This window comes from Opisthorchis viverrini, assembly GCF_000715545.1.
Source record: "Opisthorchis viverrini unplaced genomic scaffold opera_v5_272, whole genome shotgun sequence".
In the NCBI taxonomy this organism is placed as follows: Eukaryota; Metazoa; Platyhelminthes; class Trematoda; order Opisthorchiida; family Opisthorchiidae; genus Opisthorchis; species Opisthorchis viverrini.
In genome coordinates this window covers 502839-528964 of record NW_008751930.1, presented here as the reverse complement: position 1 = coordinate 528964, position 26126 = coordinate 502839, and the positions used below count along the sequence as shown (strand labels likewise).

At 47.8% G+C, this 26126-nt stretch overlaps 2 protein-coding genes across 2 annotated transcripts in view; one reads left to right on the top strand and one right to left on the bottom strand.

The window, feature by feature from the left end:
• T265_09392 (hypothetical protein) overlaps positions 1 to 1549 on the top strand; it is a gene marked incomplete at both ends in the record, with an annotated part of 5995 nt that extends 4446 nt beyond the window's left edge. The window contains one exon of the mRNA XM_009175436.1: positions 1290 to 1549. Coding sequence (XP_009173700.1) covers positions 1290 to 1549 — 260 coding nt within the window. The remainder of the gene's footprint in view (positions 1 to 1289) is intronic.
• The window catches only part of T265_14822 (hypothetical protein), a gene marked incomplete at both ends in the record, with an annotated part of 63586 nt that overhangs the window by 9916 nt on the left and 27544 nt on the right, over positions 1 to 26126 (bottom strand). Inside the window, 8 exons of the mRNA XM_009175439.1 lie at positions 5263 to 5685; positions 5785 to 5841; positions 5953 to 6021; positions 8952 to 9167; positions 14191 to 14400; positions 15665 to 15960; positions 24651 to 25011; positions 25303 to 25637. Coding sequence (XP_009173703.1) covers positions 5263 to 5685; positions 5785 to 5841; positions 5953 to 6021; positions 8952 to 9167; positions 14191 to 14400; positions 15665 to 15960; positions 24651 to 25011; positions 25303 to 25637 — 1967 coding nt within the window. The remainder of the gene's footprint in view (positions 1 to 5262; positions 5686 to 5784; positions 5842 to 5952; positions 6022 to 8951; positions 9168 to 14190; positions 14401 to 15664; positions 15961 to 24650; positions 25012 to 25302; positions 25638 to 26126) is intronic.

Genomic DNA, 26126 nt, shown 5'->3' with positions numbered 1-26126 from the left:
CACACGAATGAGGCACGAGGGCTGGGATACTGCCAGGTTACCCAAGCCTAGACAGGGGAATTCGAGAGACAGAATTCGGGTTCGAACCAGGGACCTTCCGGTCAGTAAATTCGCGCTCTAACCACTTGGTCCATCTCGCTCCCCTTAAGGTATTCGGGGACGTCAGCAATACCTTCAACAACAACCCGTTAGTTGTTGCCGTGCGTTTTCTCTGAAGTGCAACACAGAGACAAAAATGGAAACAAAGTTACACCAGAAAGTCAGAAGGTGTACCAGATTCGAACCAGAATGAGTAAGTCTTTGTGCGCAAGGCTGGACCGATATCCGGGCAGTATTGGGGTCACCTAGATTGCGGCTACACAAAATTCACACACAATAGATGGTAACTCAGAAGGTAGGGCAGCAAGTCGAAAGATAAGGCATACAGTGAGCGATGCTCATGGATCCGTGCGGAATGATGAGAACAAATCTAGAATATAACATTACGACAGTGTTTAAGGAAAAGTTACATTACTGAATAAGACTTCGAAATAGCATCCAAGTGCCTAGGGTGGTATTCTCACTGAGGTGAAAAAAAGGCGAAAAGAAAATCGCTCAGCTGTAACACCATTTCGGTGCCTAGTTGCCATGCAGCCCATGAGGGCTGAGATACCGCCGGGCCCAAGCCTAGACAAGGGAAGTCGACAGACAGAGGCCAGGTTCGAACCACGAACCTTCCGGCCAATAAATTCACGCTCTAACCACTTGAGCCATCTCGCCCCAACTGAGGTAAAAAGTCGTCTGTGTGATTCGAAGCGGGACTGGCGGGAGCACGTCCGGAAAAATCATAGCAAAACGAATCTTCGTCCAAGTGCCCATCTGACACGTGTCAACTAGAGGACTATCAGAACCGATTAAAGGAACATACTCACGGGTTTATCCAATTTTTTGGAGTTAGTACCTCAAAGACAGCTTTTTGGAAAAATGGCGGCCTTGAGGTAGTAGGTCCACATACCCGAAGAAACTATCAACGAACACTGCGGACCCATAAGCCCCTGAATGACAGTGCCAATTTCCATTTCGCTGATTAACTTACGATCAAAAGGTTCTCAACTCATAGTGCGAACTTTACCTATCCGGAAAGTACGCATCGGCTCGAGATAACTCAGAGGTTAAGGCGTGAGCCTACCCCTTTCTAGGCTTGAGCAACCCGAGAGTATCTCAGGCTTCGTGCTTCCCTCGGTATGGCAGCTAGGCACCGGAAGGGTGCAACAGTTAAACAATCGTTTAACTGTTTTCATATCATTTAGTGAAGTCAGTAAGAGAAGCGCGAGGGTTGGAAGTGGGAGGTATAGGAAAAGATCGCATGCGTGTAATTGCGTTTTTTGCAGTGGGCACTAATCATTCCGGCGTTTCGGTTGTGGCGGAGCGCATGAATAACCCAGATAGAAACGCGTCACATGCTATCCATCGTGTGGTACTATTGGCTGTGGAGCTTAGGAGCAGTAAAATTAACAAGGGCGAAACCGGTCGGGGGCTGTCAACGAATTTTCAGCAACCTTATGCGTAGTGCACCACAAATAACAATAAGTTTGAAGCTGTAGTACCCTTCCGGTGCCTAGCTGCCATGCGACCAGAAAGAACAACGAGGGCTGCGATACTGCTAGGTTGTCCAAGCCTAGACAGGAATGGTCAAGATTTCCGGAGGTAGGGTTCGAACCATGGACTTTCCGGTCAGTTAGCGCCTCTGAGCTGTCTGGGTTCGGAATGCCTTAGTGAAGAGTTGAAAAAGGACGAGGAGAGGTGTGAAGCAATTCCAAGAAGTAGTGTATCCCAGAGGGAGGTATAGCACTGAAATAAACAGATGAGTATCATGTTGTAGTATGGCACGTGACTGAGCCAAGCATCTCGTTGGAACCTCACTCAACACAGGCCCAGTGCACAATGACGGCTAGAGGCTATTTAGCAAGTCTGTCTGAAAAGCGTACACATTCCACAGATCAGTTGTTGGGCACCTCTTCAGTTCCAATCAGAACTAAAATAGATGAAACTTCCATATGTACGAAGTACAGTCGATTCAACTCGAATTCTAACCATTTCCTTGTGAATCCGCCTAACTGTACGGGGGTAGAGAAACTATAGAGGTTTCTGCCGTAGAACCCCGAGGCAAGCGGGTTGACCGAAAAAATGCCCGCGACAAGCGAAACGTTGAGTGAAACAGCTCCATTATTCTACAGCCGGATGATATGTATCAATCCATTCGTCTCCAGTATTCATAGCAGACGCGTACAAGTCACCTAAAATGGTGTCAAGACACGCAGCGGTCTCACACTCGAGTGTTCCCCACTTTGCGTGACCTAGCCCGACCCAACCCATTCTCGGTCATTCGCTGAACAACCAGGTCACCCTGACAACCGTGCATAAATTGGGCGGGCGACAGCACGCAGAAGCAAGGGACACACAATCGAACGGCTGCCAACGTTGACAATGAGTCATCAATTGCGCCCAGTTGCGACGTGGTATGCGATCGATCGATTGCGTGACCAGGCCAAGAAAAACATGGCGTCATGCTGGCCAGTGGTCGTCGCAAATTGGGACACACCGCGTTGCAGTCGTGTGCGCGCACGGCAGTAAGCAAGAAACCAAAACTTTCTCGCTTACGCGCGCGCACGCCATCACTCGAACTCACACCCGCCCTCAACACTCAGGTCACACATTCAATTTGTTCCAGACAAGCGTCAAATAACGCGGATAAAAGCTAGGTGACCGTGGGGGCAGACACGAGATGTCAATTCACGAATGGGTGTGACACTCGTAGTTCTAAGGAACGAAGCGGCATTTTCCCAGTAATGGTGTGCAGGAAATTCCTCACCCAATCATACAAATAACTGGGATTTCACAATAATGCGTTCACTGAGATTTGTGAACGGCACACTGTTTTTTCACACTCCAGCGCAAAGCGAGTGAAACGATACCGAAAATCAAACGTCACTCACGGAGCAGAATGGTTCACCACAATGCGAAACAGTTCTGAAAAACTTCAGGAAACAGGAGAAATGTAGGAGAGGAATCATATGGTGGTGTTCTGAGACTGGGGGCGAGATGGTCCAAGAATTTACTGACCGAAAGGTCCATGAACAAGACAAATGCGAAACAGTTCTGAAAAACTTCAGGAAACAGGAGAAATGTAGGAGAGGAATCATATGGTGGTGTTCTGAGACTGGGGGCGAGATGGTCCAAGAATTTACTGACCGAAAGGTCCATGGTTCGAACAAGACATCGACCTCTCGACTTCCCCTGTTTAGGCTTGGGCGACCTGACAGTATCCCAGCCCTCGTGCTTCCTTCGGAAAGCGTGGCAGTTGGGCACCGAAAGGGTGCTACAGCTGAGTGATTTCCTGAGATTGAGGCACAAGGAGCGCCCTAAAACGTTCTTCTGGCTGGGATGTTCTACTCGCGAGTTTAAATCTCATACCATATTCACTACCTGGATGTTGCTAGGCTTCGTCCGTGCGACAAGGACCAACTTCTCTCAATCCAACTGCAGTTGTTTCGAGTTGACGACACGGAATTCTGCACATCGGTGACGGTGAATTAACTTTAGTTAAAATAATCAGGTCAGACGCACGCGTGTCAAAAAAACGGTTGGCAGTATGCCTGAAACTAACAGCACAACTGCGGACGATTCTGCGAACGCCACATTGCCCCCCGGATGGATTAGTGCGGATTCGCATGACCTCGTGGTGAAGAGGCGGCTCGTGCAGCTTATACAGACAGCTACGGAGCGATAAATAACATGTGTAGTCTGTTCGTCTACGGGTGAAATGTGTCACCGATGCACCGTACAAAGAGTGACCTTGAAAGTATCGATTGGTCGAACTAGATACAGGAGTCGGAAAACAATTTCCACTTTTTTCCCGTGTACTAAACGGACAGTGAACTTTAGCGCGAAACCGTCCCAATGCGGTTCCGTGTACTAGATAGAACTGAACTGCAAACACAACAGGGACTACAAGTGGTTGACGCAGAATGCGCACAAAACTGATCCTGTACCTGGACAGAACCATACGTTCAAGCAGGACGAGACATTATAACATCCAGTTAGGTGTCGCCCTTGGGACCTCGAGCCTTGGTGCAAATCAGTCGCTCAACAAAGCGGAAGACGAACGGTGATCCGTGATGCTAAGGGGTGGAACTGTGTTTTCAAACATGGGCTGTTGGTTTCTAAGGTGAGAGTTTTCGCTGAATTCACAGGTCCCAAAGACTAGACTTAATCTTTTACTTCGAGAAAGCTCAATCTCGTAGAGCCAGGATGCAATGTACATCTGGTTCAGACCTATCGTGACTCATGAGCAAACGCATTAGTGTCATGAAATAGTTTACCTAGCTATAAACCCTGGTCTCAGACTATTTATATAAAAAGTGACAATGCATAGAGTCACCTAGGAATGGCGTTATCGAGGATTCCGGGACGGACAAAGTTCGAATTTGGACCGAGGGCTAGAAGTTGAAAACGCAGTGGACAGAAAAGGATGACGGGGGGGGGTTGAGCATCTGGTGGGACACATGGACAAAGGTTTCTAAAAGTGGCATAATGCTCGCTTAGCACAGGGTTGACAAATTCGTTGCATTCGGAGACAATTTAGGCGCCGTACAATGAGGCGGTAGTAAAAGCTTCCAGCTATAGCACCCTTTCAGTGCCACACGAAGGAGGCACGAGGGCTGGGATACTGCCAAGTTGCCCAAGCCTAGACAGGGGAAGTCGAGAGGCAGAGGTCGGGTTCGAACAGCAGACCTTTCGGTCAGCAAATTCGCACTCTAATCACTTGAGCCATCTCGCGGTAGTACTCCCTCACACACACACAACGTACTGGTTCGAACGAAATAAGACAGTCTACTGCAAGAAACAAAACTCCACAGTCGGAGGCAAGACCACGTTCCAATAGTCTCTGCGACAGGAATTGACTAGTCCTCTTCCAGGACAACCGAATTCGTCTTTTCTACGCCCTTCAGGCTTTCCATTTTTTTAACCGTGAGTATGCCTCTACGAGGTGTTTTATGTATCGTTCATGGGATTTACCACACACCAGACATTGAGCAGTTTGTATTCTTAATAGAAGTACATTTGTCAATAGAGCAGTGCCGAGGAACTGTATCGCTGCTTCGAAAGAAAGATCACAAAGGAAATGGAGGCTCGCGAACAGTAGAAACCCTTCCACGGAAGGTGGGATGAAAACGTAGAAAAAACGACAGCCACGCCGGCGATGTGGAGGAGAGAACTTACCACAACTTCGCCGTTTACCACTCGACGTGTACAGTCGCGCAGGTCGTAGACAGGGACCGACCCCTGATAGGAACGTGGAGGGTCGATGTTCGGAGACTGGGTGGAAGGAGTGGATGAGTACGGTCCGGCACCGACCGGGGAGCGTGGCTTCGGTGACACGATGGAGTCCGTGACGATCGGACTCACAGAGTCCTGCGTGCTCGATTGTGTCTGCGTAGTGCTGGTGTTCACAATGCTTGGTTTTTTCACCGGACTGATGGGTGCGGCCGTAGACCCGATGACTAGACCAGGCAACGGAACAGCTCCAGGCGGGGGAAGAGGAGATCTGGGAGAGGGGGACTGTGCATTCGTCTTTTGTGGTAATTCCTCTTCGTGACGCTCGACAGCACGTGCGGCACCGACAGCGGCAGCAGCGTGTCCAATCTAGGAGGAGATAAGCACACGGGGGTTGATTCCACGAAGTGAATGCCTAGACAGTGTGTTTGAAAGGCTACGGAAGCAACTGTCTCAAAGGAGACTTACCTTCATTTGTTGCTGCAACACGGATGGATCGATGTACGACCATCCTTTGACCTTGCGCTGTGAAAGGAAGTGACATTGACGAGTAAACCTTCACGAAAAATGCAATGTACTAATCGGTCGAATGAGAAATGCCAGACAGGAACAAAATACCAGGACAGAAACCCTTACCTCAGGTCCCTTCCGCCGAGTACGCTTCAAGTAGTTCGCGGGTGTGCAACACACTGGAGTCCAATCGGGCTAGACAGACAGGAAGAAGGAAGGACATCGAATTGATTAAGTCTACCCCAGGCGAAAACTGACAGTATTCTCCACTACATCCACAAACGATTCATCAATTCACTGGCGTTCGCATCAACAAGGGAGTTTGGTTTTATTCAAAGCATGCAAAGGCAGCGAAATGCGTTCAAGTCACGCAACCTGTTGAAAATCGATAAACTGGTACACACTCGAATAAGGCAGCAAAGGATAACGGGCGCAGAAAACAAACTAAGATGGAAAAAGTATTCACGGAACACCTGTGGCCTAGATACAAGTCGCGGACGATGGGAAACTCTGAAGGAGAACCAAAGAATTTAGGCAAATCACTAGAAAAGTTCGACAATGCAAGACTCTTCCGTTCCCAGCCAATGGATTTCACAATCAGCGGCGAACGAAATTATCCGCCAAGTAAATCAACATTCGGCAAACAGATCCCGCGGCATGACGCCCCAGAAACAATTGTCGTATACTCAAACCACAGTTGACAAGATATTTGAGTGCTCAAAGAAATCGTGTAGGATCAACCGCTACCGTTATTTCTACACACCTATCCCCCCGCAGACTTCAGCATGTCAATCCCATAGAGGGGCATCCAGTCCCACGCCAAACGGACGAGGAAAACGAGCCGGGTCGGCTGTGGTCGACATTTGCTTCTCCGAAAACCGTCAGACTTCCTGCTTACTGCTAATTCGGGAGATACAGCCACAACTCGATTGAACAGCCGTGTGCAGTAGGTGGAATTCCGATAAGTGTTCATAGAATGACAGTGGGAATGTAGTGAACTTTCGAAAAACTATGTTTGATTTGCACCGAACAGTAACAGACGGACAAAATTGTGAGAACCACAGGGTTGTTCTGGTGTATCATCATTCCAAATAAGGGACGTAGGTGGAATCCACAAACAAATTTCGAACACGATGAAATGTCAGCTGAACTGAAAGTTGAAGATCAGTCGCTGACCATCATGCGAAATTTGTATCGGTAATCTGGTTGTCGAATTTTTGACGAAAAGACTGAGGTAGTCAGGGTGGATTTGAACATGAGGATTCACGCTAAATGAACTTTAGTTAACATTTGGACCTTGAAAAAAAGTAGATCACCATTGGGACCTTTGCAATTGTCAGGTTTGGCAATAAATGAGTAGTATAGTCCAGAAAGCATCGGAGTTGGCAGCATTCCCCAAAATAAAAAAATTTAACTTGCTCACAAAAGTACACTTTTCCTCGACGTGGTCTAAAGAGTTCAACACACTAGTGAGAGAGTTACCTGTGGGAGGAACTGGCACCCCAAAAATGATACAAAGCATATTGTGGACGTACTGAGAAAATTACTGAAGTTTTGGATGAGAAGTCGACAGCGAAACTAGCGAAAAGTAGAAACGGTTTTCCGGAATATTTGTCCAGCTATTCGGATCAGATTTTTCTAGCAAAAACGATTACCAATGGAGGGCGGCCAACAATTAACGGAGCAATAGTCTACTGAATCAAACCGTTTGAGAACTGAAGACAAAAACTGTCTAGACAAACAGAGAAGACAACCACGGAGGGTAGGTGACTGTATAACTGTCTGAACAACACTCAGTACGCGTAATGAATGGGTTCTTGTAGATTCCAGTCGACGGTTTGTAGTGCTATCCTGGATATCTGGAGAGGGGAGGTGTTCGCTGAATGACAATTTTCAGAGCGAAATGTTCATTGACTGTATGCAAACGAATCGGTGGAAGCATTAGTCGGGTGTTCGCTGAATGGCAATTTTCAGAGCGAAATGTTCATTGGCTGTATGCAAACGAATCGGTGGAAGCACTAGTTAGTCTGACCGAATACCAGCTACACACAACACCAGCAACACAACCCAGTGCATTTCGGTAACCTGGATGGATGACTCAGAGATAAACGATAAACATCAATCTGGTGGAAACTAGGATCCAATGTACACGGACGGTGCAATGATCGACGGAACCAATCAATCCGGACAAACGTAAATATATAAGAACAATCGATAGTGAAAACTGGACCGATGTAGTGACGATGCAAACTAACGAGCCAAACGTCAATCGAGCGATAAGCGTGCGTACATCACCCAGCTGCGCCCATCATGTCAGCTGTCAGTTCACACACTAACTAGCAAGACGATGTGAGATATCATTAACCGGTCTGGGGACGCTTGAAACGCCGGTTCCAAAGTGACCGCCACGCGAATTATCACGTTTTGGAAACCCATAAATAGCCGGTCGCTGATAAGGCAATTGGGAGAGCAGTCAGCAGAATTCGTATTAGAACCATTCGACCAGACTGAAAGTCGCATTGCCCAAAAGCCGAACGGTGGTGAGAAACGGCTCTTAATGAAACGAGTGGTGTTTGGCTGTCGATCATGCCAAGTGCAAATCGTTAAATGCATGCTGAAAAAAAAACAGTACACACAGGGGCTGATGAGTTCGATCGTAACTAAGGACACGAACCTGAGGAGCCGCAAGATCGGAGTAGTGCATGCCGAGTAGTACATTACGTAGCTTGATTTTGGGAGGTTCAGCAGCCTCAAATCGCACGCAGCTGTTCATCCGCTCAAATTCGATTGCTCAGCTAATAAAATTCTGGACCGTTTGATGAACAGCGTCTCAATATTCGCTTCGTAGAAATACGTTTTGAATTTTTAGACAAGCCTCTTGGTAGGAGATGGCATGATTAAGAAAGGCCCGTCTCTTTTGGAAGGCGAGCAACAGCAACACAGGTGGCATGTGGTGGTCGCATCCCTTTCCACAAACGAGTTCGTGTCACCAGTTGTAATGAGGTAGGGCACTAATTGTAACGCAGGTGCCAACCTACACAAAGGTGACTGGTTTTTGATGGACATATCGAAAAAACCGAATATTAAGGAAGCTGACTGGCAAAAGAAGGCACCCGAAAACTCACTCCAGGGTAGAATTGGAATCGTTTGTCACCGAAGTTGAACTCCACAGTGGAGTTTAACAGCGACACCGTGGGGAAGAATGCCGCGGCGGTGGCGGACTGAAACAATTCCGGTGGTATGTGGTACGCTTCGCCAAAATCGATACCATTCTTAGACCATTTGACCGTGTGTTCAATCGTGTCTAGGAAGCACCCGATCACATCGTCCTTGGTAAATGCCTGTGGGAACAGCATGCGTGAAGAAAGGAAAAAGGGTGATGAAATGCACATAAAAAACACGCACAGCATCAATCGTTGCCCAGGCAACCATGACGACACCCAAATCGATAGTAGCTGGGCAGAAAGTAGTTGTTGTCTGGCTATCACAACCCCCCGGTTTGTTGTTCGATCTCCATTCGTCAGGATCATACACCTCCCCCAGCGCCATCAAAGTATGCAATTACCCGTACGAACACCAGGGACACACGGAATACACGCGCGAACAAATGGTGATGGGGCCACGGGTAAAATCATGGGGAATTGGACAGAAAGTTATACTGTTGACAATAGACTAGTTGGTTAATATGATGAGATTAAAGCATGCCTGTCGATAAAAGCCATCAGTACAGAGAGTTCCAGGTAAGCCAGACAAAGTATGAACACAACCACGAAACGTAGTAAGTTGTATGTGTGCGTGCGTTTCGATGAATGTTCCAAGGAGAGCGTGTCAGACAATTCATAGGGTTGTTTACCCCAGTTGGAGTAAACGAAATGTACGCGACCAAACGGGGTATTGCAACTGTAAGGCAGACTATCGTATGAAAAACTGATTCCACGTAACGGCATGCTTGATACAGGCACTCTCTGGAGTATAGGTCCATCTTAGAAGCAGCGATGTGTGTGTGTGTGTGTCATTATCAGGGTTGTGTTTGTTCGAGGTGGGTAGACCACCACATGTAAATCGAATGTGGGCCTGGGTGATGATATGTGTGACATGCCGGCCACGATTCTCATTGTCAAAAGATCTCACGGATTAAACATGGTTTCGATCCAGCCACATACCACAAAGAGACCAGTGCAGTAGGTCGCATCGGCTCTCGTTCCTGTTGATGATAATAGAGACGACAGTGCGACCTAATCTGAGGATGATGCATGGAGACAGCTAGCAGAAACGCGCGCCAATTCCCTAAGCGATTCGTAAAAAATGGTGAATAGACAGTCGTGATGCACAGCTGTCTGCCGTGGAAGTTTATGAACCAACAAACTAGTTAAAGGCTTTTCATAAAGGAAACTACTCACAAGGTTGCTGAAAACTCTTCGACAGCCCACGACCGGTTTCGCCCCTCTTGGGGCTCGTCAGGCAGGCGCAGTCCCCGAGTTTCCGTCAACCTTATGATCTACTTGAAACCAAATTGGACCGTTTTCGAGAAATACACTCATTTGCAAATCAATTTGGTTTTCACGAGAGACTCAATTGAATCTCTCGTTTATGATGTCCATCCATCGAGATGTGCACCACGTGTGATCCGAACAATGTGGCAATAATCACCGAGCGTGTGGCAGATTCAAACGAGTGAAGTTGAAAGGTCGAAGTGAAAATAATCGACAAGGGTGGTGATTCACACACTAAGGAAGGATCTAAACTGACAGACCACAGTTCAATTTGAGCGGAACTACTGAAAGACAAAGGCGCAGTGGCAAACAGACCGTTGTTGACGAAATAAATTCGTCCAGTGATCGAGCGTACACGCAGAATTTCAGGCGTCGTGTGTGACTGCATTTGTCCCGTCTTATTAACGGTAACTCTTCCGAAAACTTCACCCACAGAGCATCTCAGAGTGAGCTTTCGTAGGTTTCATTACCTTGTGGAAAACACGAAGGTTTTCTACTGCCAGAAAGTGAGCTCATTTCGCGGGTTTATGGGTAAGACTTTTGAGCGTTTGGCTCAAGGCAGCGGTGGTTGAAGTGAAAACACCAAAGCCGTCTGAGTTTGGACGCACAATGTGCTGTAGGTACGACCTCCGACCCATCAGTTTCAAAGCCAGGATACGGTTTGTCAAACCTCCATCGACTGACGAATCTGGCATGAAAAACTTTGTGGACGGACGCTGCACTGGTGTCCTTCAGTCATACCACGATGGTCTGTTCGTAACGGAGGACGCTGACGACTAATCCTATCGTGTTGCTACGCGGATGCTAACGCCAGTGGTTCGCAGTCTTTCTCGTATCGCGGTCCCTTTTGCTGGCTGTTGATCACCTGACAAAAAGTCAACTAGCGTATCCGAGCTACCAGTTCTTGGGTACACTGTCGTAATCCAACACGATGTCTACTACTAGGTTATAAGCTCAACATAGCTCAGTGGTTAAGATCCGTGGATCGAACCCAACCTCGGCATCTCGATTGCTCTTGTCTAGGCGTCGGAAACCCGGCAGTATCTAAGCCCTCGTGCTTATCTCGGGTGGCGATTCAACACAACTAAAACGACCAGCGCTGAAGCAGTGACCAGTCAAAGGGGCGTTCCACGAGTCTGTTATTCTCCAGCCAACACAGAATGGCTGGATAGACAAGAAAATGTACTGAATTTCCCACTTCAAAACGCGCAGTTCTCAAACAAGGAAGGAAGACCAGTGAACCAGATTGGTATCCTAATTTCGGGTTCTATGAGCAAACTGACGGTATATTCTAACCTGAAAAACTGGTTTTGCCGTTCTCCGAGTCGGATCGATGATTCCGCCCAACGGAAGTTGGAAAAACGACTTGGCTAAGTCCCGAAAAATCCGTCAACTTTTTATCTTCCGGAATTTAGGTACACTCAGATCAAAACGGAACTAATTCAGATGTGCCTGGGAAATCAGTGTTCAGTTGTCTCCGATGGACTGGTCATGACCGACATACAAAGTCCACACTCGCGAAGAGAAACTCGCGACAGAATTGGCCACATCTGAATATCAGGACGGAGTTTCCACAAAGCAAATCACGTATCACCAGACGATTAGTCTGCTGGTTCACGCACTTGTCACGCGCGGGACAAAGCGAATCAGAGATAGCTCAAGTGTCGTTATCTCAGGTTGGTAAACATCGGGTTAGGTAACTAGTCAATCCTAGTGGCGATTATTCGTTCCACAAAATTCAGACTAACTAACCTCAACATCGTTGTCTTTCGAATAGAGACTTGATCCGTACATCTTAATCATCCTCGCTGGGAATTGTCTGCAGTGCACAACCGAAGAAACTCCGGCCAGTGGGTGAACACTTGGCCGTTTTGCCACAAGTGGCAAACCAGCAGAGATCTTAGCTCTCACACACGGGCAGAACATCCTTCAACCACGGTCACCAATTGACCGATTGCTTTTCATCGGTAAATTGAGCCGGACCCTTCGATGGGGAATTCTTCCCAATATCTTATCCAAGCTCGAATATCTTGGCAGTGTCCTGCCTACCGAAAAACATACGCTCATGCCCCCCCAGTCCGGCTGTCGAAATTTTCAGCAACTTTATAAGTAGTGTGTTACGTCGGGACAGGATGGCAACTTATTCTCGCACATAACTAACCTACAGAGCTTGCCGGAAGCGGAAGTTTCCACCGCATTTTGAGGTGCACAGAATTGACGTCGCTTTGTGACACACACATGTGATCCACATCAGCTTTTTTGGGACAACCGGCCCGATCATTAAAAAATAAATCGTTCAGCTGTAGCACCCTTCCGGTGCTTAGCTGTCATGCCACCCGAAGGTTGCACGAGGGCTGGCATACTGCCAGGTTGCCCAAGCCTAGACAGGGGAAGTCGAGAGGTAGAGGTCGGGTTCGAACCACGGACCTTCCGGTCAGTAAATTCGCGCTCTTAACCACTTGGACCATCTCGGCCCAGTCATACGCAAAAAACATGATCAATGCTCTTATTTCGGTTACGAGTAATGGAAGATACAGGTAGGAGTCACTAGAGAAATTCAACGATATACTCAGGTAACTGACGCAGAAGATTATGCACGGTCAGGTTGAAACGAGATACAGAAGAACACTCTGCTGTACCTGCACAAGCTGGTTTCGAATACTGTTAGCTGCTTGAATAAAAGGAATCATCGTAACCCCGGGCCAAACGCTTCACCGAGAACCATTGTATCAGGTGATCCCTTAGTCTCCAGAAACGTGTGTATCAAGCTACAGTATGGACTGTTATGTTGTATGGCTGTGAGACTTGGCCTATTCGAGCAGCGGACCTAAGACGTCTTCAGGTGTTTGACAATCGTTGTCTCAGAACTATAGCTCGTGTGGTTTGGTGTCGGTGAATCTGTAACGAGGCAGTTAGAAAGCGCGTTTTCGGTTGTGTAACCGGTACTTCCATTGAAGAATGTGTCCAGCACCAGAAGCTGCGTTGGTTGGGACATGTGTTGCGTATACCGAACCATCGTTTGCCGGAGGGAGTGCTGTTTTCCGGGTCCAAATCAGAGTGGTGGAAGCTTTGGCTTGTAGAGGGGCATGAAAGTGACTATGAAAGTTTGGGCGCCGTCAGTGGGAGCTGCCTTCCTGGGTGGGAACTACGTGATCTCCACTGCTCCTGGTTGGAGACGCTACAAGATATGGCTGCCAACCGACGTCAATGGCGTTCTTGTTGTCAGTTTCTATCCAGATTGCCTGAATGAGTGTCTGGAGGTGTAGGCACCTCGAAATGATTCTGGTAAGCTATCCACCTTTACTCTTCTTTTACAATAAGGTTTTCAAATAAATCATGGTTGTACGGCAGTGAAGCATTGGTATTGAACACTAATGTCATGCATTCGATGATGATGATGAGGTTATCCAGGATCCACGAAAGTGGACCATCCACTTCGTGATAGTACGTGTCAGCGAGTGAGACGAAATTGTCAACTAGGATGATTGTGGCTGGTTGAGAAACCTGTAGAATTCACGTTCACATCACTCTGGTGTCAACGGGATTATCAAAGAAAGGAACCACTAGACTCCAGCTTCGCTCTCATTAGAGCTCATCAGCAGTTCATGACCTAGAATGTGTCAGGGTTCGAACTCTGGATATGTGACATGTGAGGCGAGGGTAATATCCCTGGACCACCAACGCACGCTGTGCGAATCTTGTTTGATCAGGCGAACGTGTGCATTCAAAACGAATCCCAGGAAGTGCATCATGAGTGTTGGTGAAAATCTGCATTCGCAGACAGTCCCGAATAAGTATGTGCCAGTAAACACGGATTCCAGTATAAATTTTTCGTCCTAAAGGTTAAAAAATAGTCCAGCAGTCTACTCACCTCTCCATAGTTTTCAATCTCATCGCAATGCATCCGTTTACCCTGCTGGCCGTTCAAGCCGAAGCCGTCATTGTCCGCGCCATAACCAAATCCGAATCGATCGGTTCCCAGGTTAAGACTGGCATCTTCAGTCGACCAGCCGATACGACAGAGCCCGGTATCTTCTAGGGGCGTTGCCTCGAAGTAGAATCTACCCGGTCCTCGAATGCCCTGGTGAAACGAACGGAAAAAGGGAAGTATAACCGGAAATGAGTGGGAAATATGCAAGTTGGGGAGGCTTAGCAGCGAGAACGTAGACGTCAATACAGTCGCCGGGTACAATAAACCGAGAACAAGGCGTTTTATGTCTCGGGTTGGAGGTGTGAAGTGAAGTATTGCTGAATGATTGGCGGAAACGCCCAGGTTGTGTGGTTTGTGGTAGTAAGGACACTCAAGGTAAGTTGGTGACGCATCCCCAAAAACGACTGTTGCGCGCAATCTACCACAAGAGCTTGATGACAGGTGAACACCAATCAGACACACCCATAGATAAGGCAGGGAAGCGGGGCAAATTGATTTGTCCAGTTCCCAAGAGGGAAAGCCACCGCCAACAAATTAGCTTACCCACATGTGTGAAAACGATGCAGTGGTGATGAAGTAGAGGAGACGAGTATATCTGTCAATCAGGTTATTAATATGGATGGAGAACAATCGTGAAATGTTGGATGCCAAGACAAATATTCTGCGTCCGCTGACGCAGAAGCTGTTAGGGAAGTCGTTAATCGATAAAACCAGTCAGCACGTGACCACGCGATGCGGATTCCGTGACAGAAGGGTGAATGGCGCTATATCCAGTCTAAGTGGGAGCTACTCACGGCCGTAAGGCTACTGGCCCAGGTACGGCGTTCCAAATTCTCCCGAGGTCTGTGAGATGATTCCCAAACGGACTGAAACAGCTGCACGGTGTTGACCATCTTTTCAGCATGAATTGGCTTCATTTAAAGGATGAATTCTCCAGTGAAATTCCAGTCATCTCCCAACACTACCAGTGAAAAAAAGGCGTTCTCTGAGGAGTTACTCATTAGAAAATGCCAACTGACCAAATACAGGCTATTGGAGAGGGAAGCAAAACTCTCATCTTATTTGCAAAAACTGAACATGCATCTTCTTTTGAACGCGCCTTCCTGAACTTTCCTGGATGTTCATTGACTGTTGCTCAAATCCAAGCAAATGTTACAAAGCGACTCCCCAAATTTCGCAATAGATCTCCCTTTTCAAGAGACGCAAAGCGAATTTACAAGAAAACATACTACTTGCATGCCTCCCCATCAGTAGTATCACTGTTACACCAGCAGTGCACGGCTTGCTACGCATCCATAGTTGCAGTTTTCGTCTACAAAAATAACCTGGGAGAGAGGAACGGTCTAGAGATCGTGCGCCGGCAAGCAAGTGATTAAAAAAACATCAGGATCACGCTCATAAAGGTGGCTCTCACTTGATTCGACCGGCAGCCTTGCCAGCCATGGGCCCAGTGGGCTTGGGCTTTGCTACCATCCGGAGAAATGTCCAGCGCGGCCGAAGCATCATACGGGTTCATTCTCCATCCGGTAATCCGATTCGGAACTTCACTATCATCTGAAACCTGTGCGACCGGAATGAATGGACCTTGTGGTGGGTACTCCAGAGCCTGGTCACCGAAATTGAACATAATGCGCGAGTCCTTCAAACTAGCGGCTAGACAGCGAGTGTGGAAAGAAACTTTGGCGTTAGCTCGGTCAGTGCACATAAGATCTGTAGTAAATGATGATACAAGGCCACTGGGACCAGGACTTTCAAAGGACTAAGAAACAAACAAAGGCCAGATGATAAACGTGCCGAAAGAGAACGGATAACGATTGGAGGCATCTTAACATCCGCAGTTACAATCCAGGGGCCAGTGTGCTCGGACAGCGCCATTCCCTCAGAAACGTACAAACCGATTGCTCCCCACGCATGCGTCCCAAGCAACCTAAGTATCTGTAGATACGGTAACAGCCAATGTGTAATCCCGACACAAACCAGACTAAGAAACCAGACTACAGAAGACAACACTGGGAAACCACTGACCGTTCCGTGATATGCACATCTTCGAATACGGAACCAAAGTGGGTGCTCGCAAAGTCTGAACGTAGAAGCAGTGATGCAGGAGAGTCTTGCCTTGCGAACCAGAGGTTAAATCCTACTACATCCCCGAACACTTGCCACAATAATGAAGAAACGCAGTAAACGGTTAGGTCATTACAATTATTATTAATGCTATTAGTATTTATGAAAATTCTCTGTTGGCAGCAAAACTTCCTTACAACAAGCGTAGGAAATAATTGCAGTCCAAACTGAGGGTTTGCCGCATAAAAAGTTGTAGTAATAATAAAAATGATAATAATAATAAATAATAATCGTTTATGGTCGTTGGTTTGTTCGCTGAGCTGGGCAATTTGATTGCAAACGTTTCGTCACCAATCAAGGAACACAACACGGCCGCCAGGAGACATGACCCCCCATTGATTATCATTAATATCTATACACGAAGAGTTGGAAAGAATGCTACCAGTTTAATCTTGGAAACGCAAGAAAATTGGAACAAGGAGACAGGAGACACGGAAGGGAATTTCTGGAAGCATGGTACTCCTCGGCGTATTCGATCAACCAGTGCATCGAACTGGATCCAATTTACGCACCTCGACGCGCGAAGGATCAACACCTCAATCGGAGCACTGAAGGAGGACCGAATATTGGATTCACAAACAAGGGAACAAGGAATTCCTTGGGGTCGAATAAATAAACATCACAAGTCGGAACTTGGAAGGGAAAAGGACAAAGGTCACTACAGCAAGGTCACTACAAGGGACTAGTGACCAAGACCAATGGGTGGTCTCTCTCTCAGTGAGCCCCGGGGAATTGTTGGAGATGTCAGTATCCCCCAAAACGGCTTATTTTTCGAGTTATTGCCAAATTATTTTTCAAAAAGTTTGAATTTTTGAATTTCGCGCTTTTTCCGCCATGTTGCACTCAATCCAAAAAGACCACAATATATATATTGTTTGCCTTTGGTTGAGGCAGTAAAAGCCCTCTTCTGAAGGTCTGGTCTTCTTCTCTCTTTGCCCTAGGAGTGGTTGAGCTCGCGTCATATTTGGGGATTTGTGCGCTCGTTCTCAGGTCACGTATAGCCGTTGATCGTACCCGATTCCGATACATATCAGAAATACAGTTTTGCTGCGAGTGAAATAACAGCAGAACAGGTTGAGGAACTAGAAAGAATCCAAGTGCAATCGCACAGCTAGACAGTCCTGATATTCCAGGCAGCTGGAAAACGGTTTTAAGGTACAAAGAGGGCGGCGAAGAGCGTGAAGACGTTTTTGTTTTTGTTCTCTTTTTCCAACGCATCACAGCTGGACGGAAAATGCCACTTTACGTTGACCATTTTCTCGGACAGGGATTCAGTAGAACCAGCGCAGCGGCAAAGCGATGCACGCATTATCTCCGTCCCAGCCGAAGCTCTTTGAAACCGAAAAGGATAGGTCATAAATATTCGGACATCGGTTGACCAAACGACCAGGCAAGTGGTTAGTCCACTGTGGCCACGCCGTTTTCGAAAAAGAGACTACACATACATCGCTTGCTAATGCACTGTAGCGCGCCGCGTAGGGGGGGGGATACAGCCGGAAGGCCCCCAGTTCGCGCGCCGCGTAGGGGGGGGGATACAGCCGGAAGGCCACCCAGTTCGCCACCTGACAACCAAAAGAATAGCTACCGGATGGGGAATTGAAAGGAATCGAAAGGGAAACAATTGTCGTGGGAAAGGAAGGCGGTGTGACGACCTGATCGACCGGTTTTACCAAGGTGACAACAGTCAGGTGAGACAGAACGCGTTCACACGGCTCTACTGTAATCCAGTACGCAACAACGATGAGACAGTGATGAAGGCCAGAAAACTCGTTTGTCAAAGATTAGGAAGAGAATGGGTAGCTTACAAGTCAGCAGTTAGTCGTAGGGTCACGTGATTTCAGGTGATGGTGCCAAACAGAATTCGATTTGTATGAGATGGAAATACAGGTAGGACATCGAGTTTGACAAAACAATAAGTGGAATGTCAACGGAGGTGAAAGAACCATATTACTTAGCCTTCCAAAATATTTTGCAATGTCACGTGATACCTACCGAGGGAGAGCACATTCAATATTAAGAGGGTTGCTAAATTTAGATGGAGATGGGCTGCATGACGTGAACCTAAACGATGAAAGCGGAATCAGGTTTTCCACTAAATGGAATAACCGTGGGCAACACGGCCAGAATTATGCATATATTGGCCATGCGCATCGCACTCAGCAGAGTTCAAAATGCATGATTAGCACAGAGTAGATACACCGAACACACATCATAACACACAAGACTATCGGTTACGGAACGGAAGCTACTCTGGTGAGACACCCTACCAGCGAGAGAAACACAGCGAGGAAATTCCTTTAACAACGTTGTTGGCAGGCAGACTCACATGACGTAACAGGACCTGACAAGAGTACAGATTGCACTGTGAGGCAGCGCGTTAGCGTCGATTTTATGCGTGGGGTTTCCGATTTGCGATTGGTGGTCTTGGATTTCGGGCATTTTGTCTCTTCAAATGGTGACGCAACCGGACACAGAACGCGAGATACCCATAACTTTGATCTGTATGATTTTCCAAACACGCATAAATGCCAATCCGGGAGCACGCAGACCGCTACGAAGAGACTGGATCCTACCATGGTGTGGCGGTTTGTGTACCTCGGCGACCCATTGAGCTATAAGGAAAGGTGTCCGTGCGGCACCCAGAAGGTCTTTCATACCAAGTTGGTCAATGCTTAGGGGTCTGAACAACATAGTCTCCTGGCCGTCCAGGACTTTCCCCGCCAAACCCTGCGGGGTTTGCGGTATGGTTTTTGAGCCAATGGCTTTGGTTGGGGACACTAACGGTCCTCCTGTCTATGTGTCGGTGCCCTGGCAGTAGCTCAACCCACGTGTACACATCGATTTTACACATAAACTCCTGCCACATCGGTCATCGCATGGTGCAGAGCGGTGAAGCGAAAACAAGCTATTGCCGACGCCTCCCATCTTTCTCTTTCACATACTTTTTCTAATCCCTCTACCCAGCCAATAATAACTCTCCCCTTGTAGGCCCAGCACTTAGGACTGATGACTCCGTCCGTCCTGCATCCGTTTTGCAGGTAACATCGCATGGCGCTGACATCCTCAGGCATCTCGGCGCCCGGTCTGTCTAGCCGCCTTCAATGTCCGCACTCTGAATCAAGCAGGGCAACAAGCGTTCTTCCTTTCACAACGCACTCGTTCGACACTGAAGGGTGTTCGGTATGAGAAATAAGAATTCAAGATGAAAGCACAGTGGTTAAGCTAACCGCTTCACCAAAATTCACTCGTTTCCGACTGCACACCCCTGGTGATTCAGAGGTCGCTGCAGCAGGATGTGCAGAGGTTGGTATCATTTTAAGTCACCGGGCGGAAGGATCTTTGCTCGACTGGATACCCGTTGATAGTAGCCTGTGTGCATTTCATCTGGCAACATCTGTGAAGAGTCTCACAAGTTGATCATAATCATGATCTGTTCGGGGGCGAGACGGCCCAAGTGGTAAAAGCGCGAATTTACTGACCGGAAGGTCCGTGGTTCGAATCCCACCTCCGCCTCTCGACTTCCCCTGTCTAGGCTTGGGCGACCTGGCAGTATCCCAGCCCTCGTGCTTCCTTCGGGTGGCATGGCAGCTAGGCACCGGAAGAGTGCTACAGCTGAACGGTTAGGCATGATCTGTTCGAAGGCCTTACGGTGAATGAGTGTTTGGAGGTGTAAGCACCTCGAAATGATTGTAGTAAGCTAGCACTCGGTACATTCCCCGTCACAATAAGGGCTTCAAGTTATTCATTTTTATACGGCTGCCGAGGGGGATGATGATCATAATGAGCAAGAAAGAGAACTTCAGGCTACAGACGGTATTTCACTCAGAATGCACCCAGCATCGCAAGCTGAGGTAGCTGTGTCGGGTTACGCATACCGAGACGAGGGCTATTTTGGATACCCAATTTGGATTGGCGGGAATCTAGAGGTGGACAGACTTTGACACAGTAGAAGCGAGTGGACGTTGTCACGTGCCGTTAGTTCGCCTTCCAGCATGTAGTCCACGTGTCCCCCGCCCCTATACTTAGCTGGAGACGCTAAACGATATGCTGTTCACGATATCAGTTCTAGCCAAACTTCCTGACTGAGTTTTGGAGGTGTAGACACGCTAAGCTCTAGGTTTCCCCCCTACCCGATTTATTTCTTCTTTCCATTGTAAAAATCGTTCAGCTGTAGCAATCTTTCGGTGCCTAGCTGTTATGCCACCCGAAGGAAGAAATAGGGCTGGGATACTGCCAGGTCGTCCAAGCCTAAACATGCGAAGTCGGGTTCGAACCAGGGACCTTCCGCTCAGTAGATTCGCACCCTAACCACTGAGCCATCTCGCTTCGCTCCCACTTTCCGTTGTAAGGGTTTATTCAAACAAATTGACCGGTTTGTGTGAAGCAGGAAAGCACCAGTGTTCGTGTTGCTCTAAACGATGACGACGATGATTGCCAGATGGCCAAAATAAAGACTTTTATAAACAGTCAACGGTTTTCATGCACTGGCATTGTGTGGACTTTCGAAACGGTCACACGACCAACCGAATGCGGGCCAAGATTGTAAAAACAACCCCCAGTTCTCGACTACGAGGTTACCGAATCCGTTCATCAAACCAGATGATGGCAAACATGTATCGCACATCTGGGTAAGTAAGAATGGCGTCGACAAACAGGCGTAAGGTCACGGATTAGGTCACAAGTAATGCACCACCTGGTGAATTTTCAGCGTTTGCAGAGTAACGGAGGTAACGAAAAAAGGAATGTATCGGAAAGTTGGAGAAAAAATGCTGATTTATCACAGAGGACGACGAGGCGCACGCGAGTAGATTAGCATGTTTACGAGAAAACTGGTCCACATGGGAACACCTTTTTCATCATCATTATCATCATCAGATACAATAACAACGGTGCTGACACTGGCGGTTCACTACCATACAAGCGCGGACTTCATCTAATTATATCTAAAGCCTAAAAATGCACAGAAAAGAGTGGGTGAGGGGATGTGGTGATGGCCTATTGTTGTAACTCGCTGGACGGTAGTGCAACTCTGTATCGATCCCTTGGCTTCCTGCTCTGCCCACTATGGTATATCAAAAGGCACGGTAGCTCCAGACAGCCTTTTGTGGAGACAAAAGGAGAATCATTACATCTGTATTTATAGGGTAATCACAGAGTGTTCCACAAGATCGTGTTAGATTCACCGTGAGGGGCCGAGAAGCGTCGAGTCGAAAATTGGCTGGCATTCTGACCGATCAGAGCATGCCTTCATTTGGTCCGTGTCCTGCGCGTAACACATCCGTCAAATTGACGTGCACTTGGGTCATTAGGGGCGGCTGGCCTCCCTATGTCAAGCATTCTGAGGTGCCTACATCTCCAGGCCTTCAGGCAATCTGGAAAGAAACTGGTAACACGAATACCACTGACATCTGCGTGCAGCCATCTCTTGCAAGGTCTCCAGCCAAGCGCAGAAGGGTTCACGGGGAGGCGTACAACACCAACAACACATGAACTTTTCGTGATCTCTTTCACACCATTCTGTCAAGTCATCAACTGTCCACCTCGCAGGTTGCGCCTTTCTGAAGGACGTACGGAGAACAACACTCGTCTCGGTAGACGAGGTGTTTCCGCATGCGCAGCACATGGCCTAAACCACCGCAGTCGATAGTGCTAGACGTTATTCGCGATTGAAGTACGTGCTGCATACACAAATACCGGTCATTTAATTACCTTGCTATGAATTCCCTGCGTCATCCGACACCAGAAACGCTTGCGGTGATCGAAATCCTGAAGACGCCTCACTTCATCTGTCTCCAGAGGCTGTTTTGCAACCATACAATAAGTAATACAGCCCTTAATGTGGCCTGCTACAAACGGCCCTTGAGACCCGGTGATATGTCATTTTGATGGCACAAGCGACGCCAATTGACAAGCGTGTTCGGGGTTTCGAGGTTCACAGACACACTTTCGTCAGGACTGATATAGCTACCGAGGTATGAAGACTTGTCCACAACCCCCAAAGAATCTCCTTGAATTTTAGGGGCGCACGTTCAGAAGCATGATGAAATTGCGCTTTGAAATGCAAGACGAATGCTGAAAGATGGTGGTCAGTTTGTCCAAAGGTTATCTGCTTCATCTTCAAAGATGAGGACGACATCACCTGCGTGCTCCAGATGTGGCATGAGTTGCACGTGGACTGGGATACTTCCATGGCGTCCAGACATCGAGCGGAAACGTCAAAAGATGTTCCAGCTGTATCACATTTTCGGTGCCTAGCTGCCATGCCAGCCGAAGGAAGCACGAGGTCTGAGACGCTACCACGTTATCCGAGCCTAGACAGGAGCAGTCGAGATGCAGAGGTCGGACAGTATCTCAACCCATCGTGCCAGCTAGGCACCAGAAGCGGAACTATTTGATTTTGATTTCTTAAAAACTCTGGAATGACCCAGTCTGTTCCACAAACTAAACACACTGTTGGTTGAACGAGGAAAGTAGTTCACCGTAAAAAAGGGTGCAATCTTTCGTCTGGTTCATGTTGTCGTGAGCTAACAATCGTTTCCCACTTGGATGGACAGCGACGGAGCTAAGGTAAACAGACCGTGTAGCATTTAGCGTGTTAAGAGTTTGTTATCATTAGTTACAAGACTAATAAGACAGATACAATCAAAATCAACATTTGACTTTGTTTTGATAGATTTTTGTGGGGACGAAAAAACGATTTCCCCTTTTCCACCCATGTGCCTAATTGTAACTGACCGAAAACGGTGATTCCGCTTCACCACTTGGACCAGATTGATGACTTTTGACGTGTACCAAAATCGCAATCCTCAGAGGTTTTGACACAAGAACTGGACGTCAATCCCCCTAGCCATGCAGGTATCAGGTCCAGCTAACCAGGCACTCCGTTAGTTTGCTTAAAATGGGGCACTTTCCAAAAAATTACGGAAACTTCGGTTTTAGCCCATACCTTGGGGAACCAAGAACAACATGTTTCTACGGTAAACGTAAGCTTGGTGTGATCAGAACCAAGTCTGGATTTCTTGATGGAACATACTACTCGTAAGGTTACTGAGAGCTCTTCGACAACCCACGACCGGCGTCGTCCTTTTTGCGGCTCATCAGGCAGTTTCCACCAACTTTATGTTCTACCTGAACACCAAACGGTATGCAGTTGGTGAAACACACTCAATTGTGTCATAACATCTTGATTTTATCCTCGTAATATCAAAGATATCAACATCGGTAAGTAGGTTTTGTGAGAGAGTGGATTCGTTATGAATTTTTGATAGCTCGTGAATAATGAAAGTTCGGAACATCAGTGGGACAAGAATCTCGCCGGTAGAAAGGCCTGGACTGTTCGTATACCAATGCATTATGCATGCGTCGAAAGTCTCTCCAGTTGGTCCATTACTGATTCTGCTCACAATGCGTGAGCAGAAAAATCGTAATGAAGTCATCACTAACACACTGTTTTGTCCCACTGTGCTTTCAGAAAGACGATTCAGACACAGCTGCTTCGCTGCGACCTCCTTACCCATCGCTACGCTCCACCACGCCCCCTAACAACAACGCGCGTTTGCAATCAAATTGCCCAGCTCAGCGAACAAACCAACGACCAGTTTTGAGGATGCAACAAGAAGGATGGGAAATGAATACGAACCGTGTTTTATCTGTCAAGGCAACCGGAAACGATCAAGTGTCGCTTACAGCAGGACTACATTAATCCACGGCAGCCGACGCGCTTTGCTTTTTGCAAAGCATGAGGAACAAGCGTGGGACTTTTTCGTGTGGCTAGAATGGGCTGTAAAGAATGGAACTAAAGCTTTAGCGGGGATGAATACGAGAACCTAGAAGCCACGAGACCTTGGGTAATTCGTTATAAGATGAGGGTCGCTTAGCTGCTCACGGAGGTGTATAGCAGTGCTGGCTGACCACATCATCAAGTCCCGCAACCTTTGTCAGTCCTCTTAATACCTATGAGACCACAGCCGGAAATTGGGCTTGTGAAGTAGCGAGTCATCAACTCCACTTGGTAAATGCAGTCAAATCAGCTGCAGTGGAAAGTGCTGGCTGACCACATCATCAAGTCCCGCAACCTTTGTCAGTCCTCTTAATACCTATGAGACCACAGCCGGAAATTGGGCTCGTGAAGTAGCGAGTCATCAACTCCACTTGGTAAATGCAGTCAAATCACCTGCAGTGGAAAAAAAGAATACAACCCTATTGGCGACGAACCTAGAGCCCGTAAGAGGGTCTTTCCAGCTACCACCGAAGAGAATATGCAGCAAAGCACTCACCCGGAAGGAAAGCTTCTCCTCTCAACTGGTCTGGAATGGTAAAACCACGCTGGAACACCTCTCCGTTGCACGACCAAGCGACAGATCCCTTGTTCAAATCCAACCAGCAGCCGATCACATCTCCTTGCTTTACTGAGACCCCGTAGTCGTGGCCGGTATTCCGGTGCATTGCTCGTCCAGCGCCGTTCGCACCCGATGCACCCACTGCGTCCGCACCGAATCCGAAGCCGCAATTGTCCGTCCCCAACTCCAAACTGGCCTCGTTCGTAGACCAACCAACTCGTACCAGGCCATCCTCTAAGCAGACCGCCTCGAAATAGTACGCACCAGGGGCTTTCACGCCCTTGTTAGCACGACAGCCCTACAGTGGGAGAAAAAACCGTTTTGCAGACTCTTCGTGGAACAAGTAAGAAGCTGTCCAAGAAAGCTCTTCTGGAATATCCCGTTACTATGCCACCGTTTCATTCTGCTTCGAACTCATCCAGTTGAGGTAACCGAATGCATCAGCTAACAGTTCCCGGGTCTGATCACAGCATTTCCACCCAGTAATTATATGTGATAACGGATGATTTTGAGACTGTGTGGGAGCAAGAAACGGCGAAGCAACTGCAGTTATTTTTCCCACGCAGCCAGTAACAAAAAGAAAACCTACCTGCCATCCAGCTCCCCGTTGAGCTGCAACATCCAGTCCATGCGGATCGATCCCCAGACCAGGAGTCCGATCAGCTGGAGAAATGCGCCAGTGCTCTGCCACAAATACAGGTCGGGAAATCACTACCGCAGCTCCCGAATGATGATACTCCACGGCACCGACACCTGGAGTAGCCGCCCCGTGAGGTAGGTGCCTCTGTACGCCTTGTTGTCCGGTATGCCCATTGGTCACGTATTGACCGTCCAAATAGACTGGATTCATCGTGCCCACATCGCCGTCAAACATAGCCGGTTGATACTGATACTGACTGGCTACTACGCCATTTGGATGGCCAGCTGGGTAGAAAGCAGATAGGCAGGGGGTAAGACTCAAGTCAAGCATCGATTTAAGTAGCCATGGGGTGAATTTCCGGCGACGCGGGGGAAAACTTTGACTATTAAGAGCGAACGGAAAAAGTCTTGCAAAACGATGATCAGGAAGCTTTGACTGCAATGGTAAATTTCTCAGTACCTACTGTTCCTGAACATCGAAACAGATGCGGATAAAAGGGAGAAAGATCGGAATGCAGGTCTAGAAAGAGTGAGTGATATCGACTGGAAAATCTTTCGCATGTGACAAAATGTTTCCAAACTATGAAGTCAACTGAAACCTGTTCGTAAGCACTTAGCTAAACTTCTGGTGGTTGACAATGGGAACGCAGAGACGAAAGATGCCATCGGTTGTGATATCGACTTTTTGGTTCACCAACCGATGATCATCTCTTATCGAGGGATCTGCTTTCCTCAATCCGCTAAGGCTGTTATTGGACTGGGACTTCCTAAGGT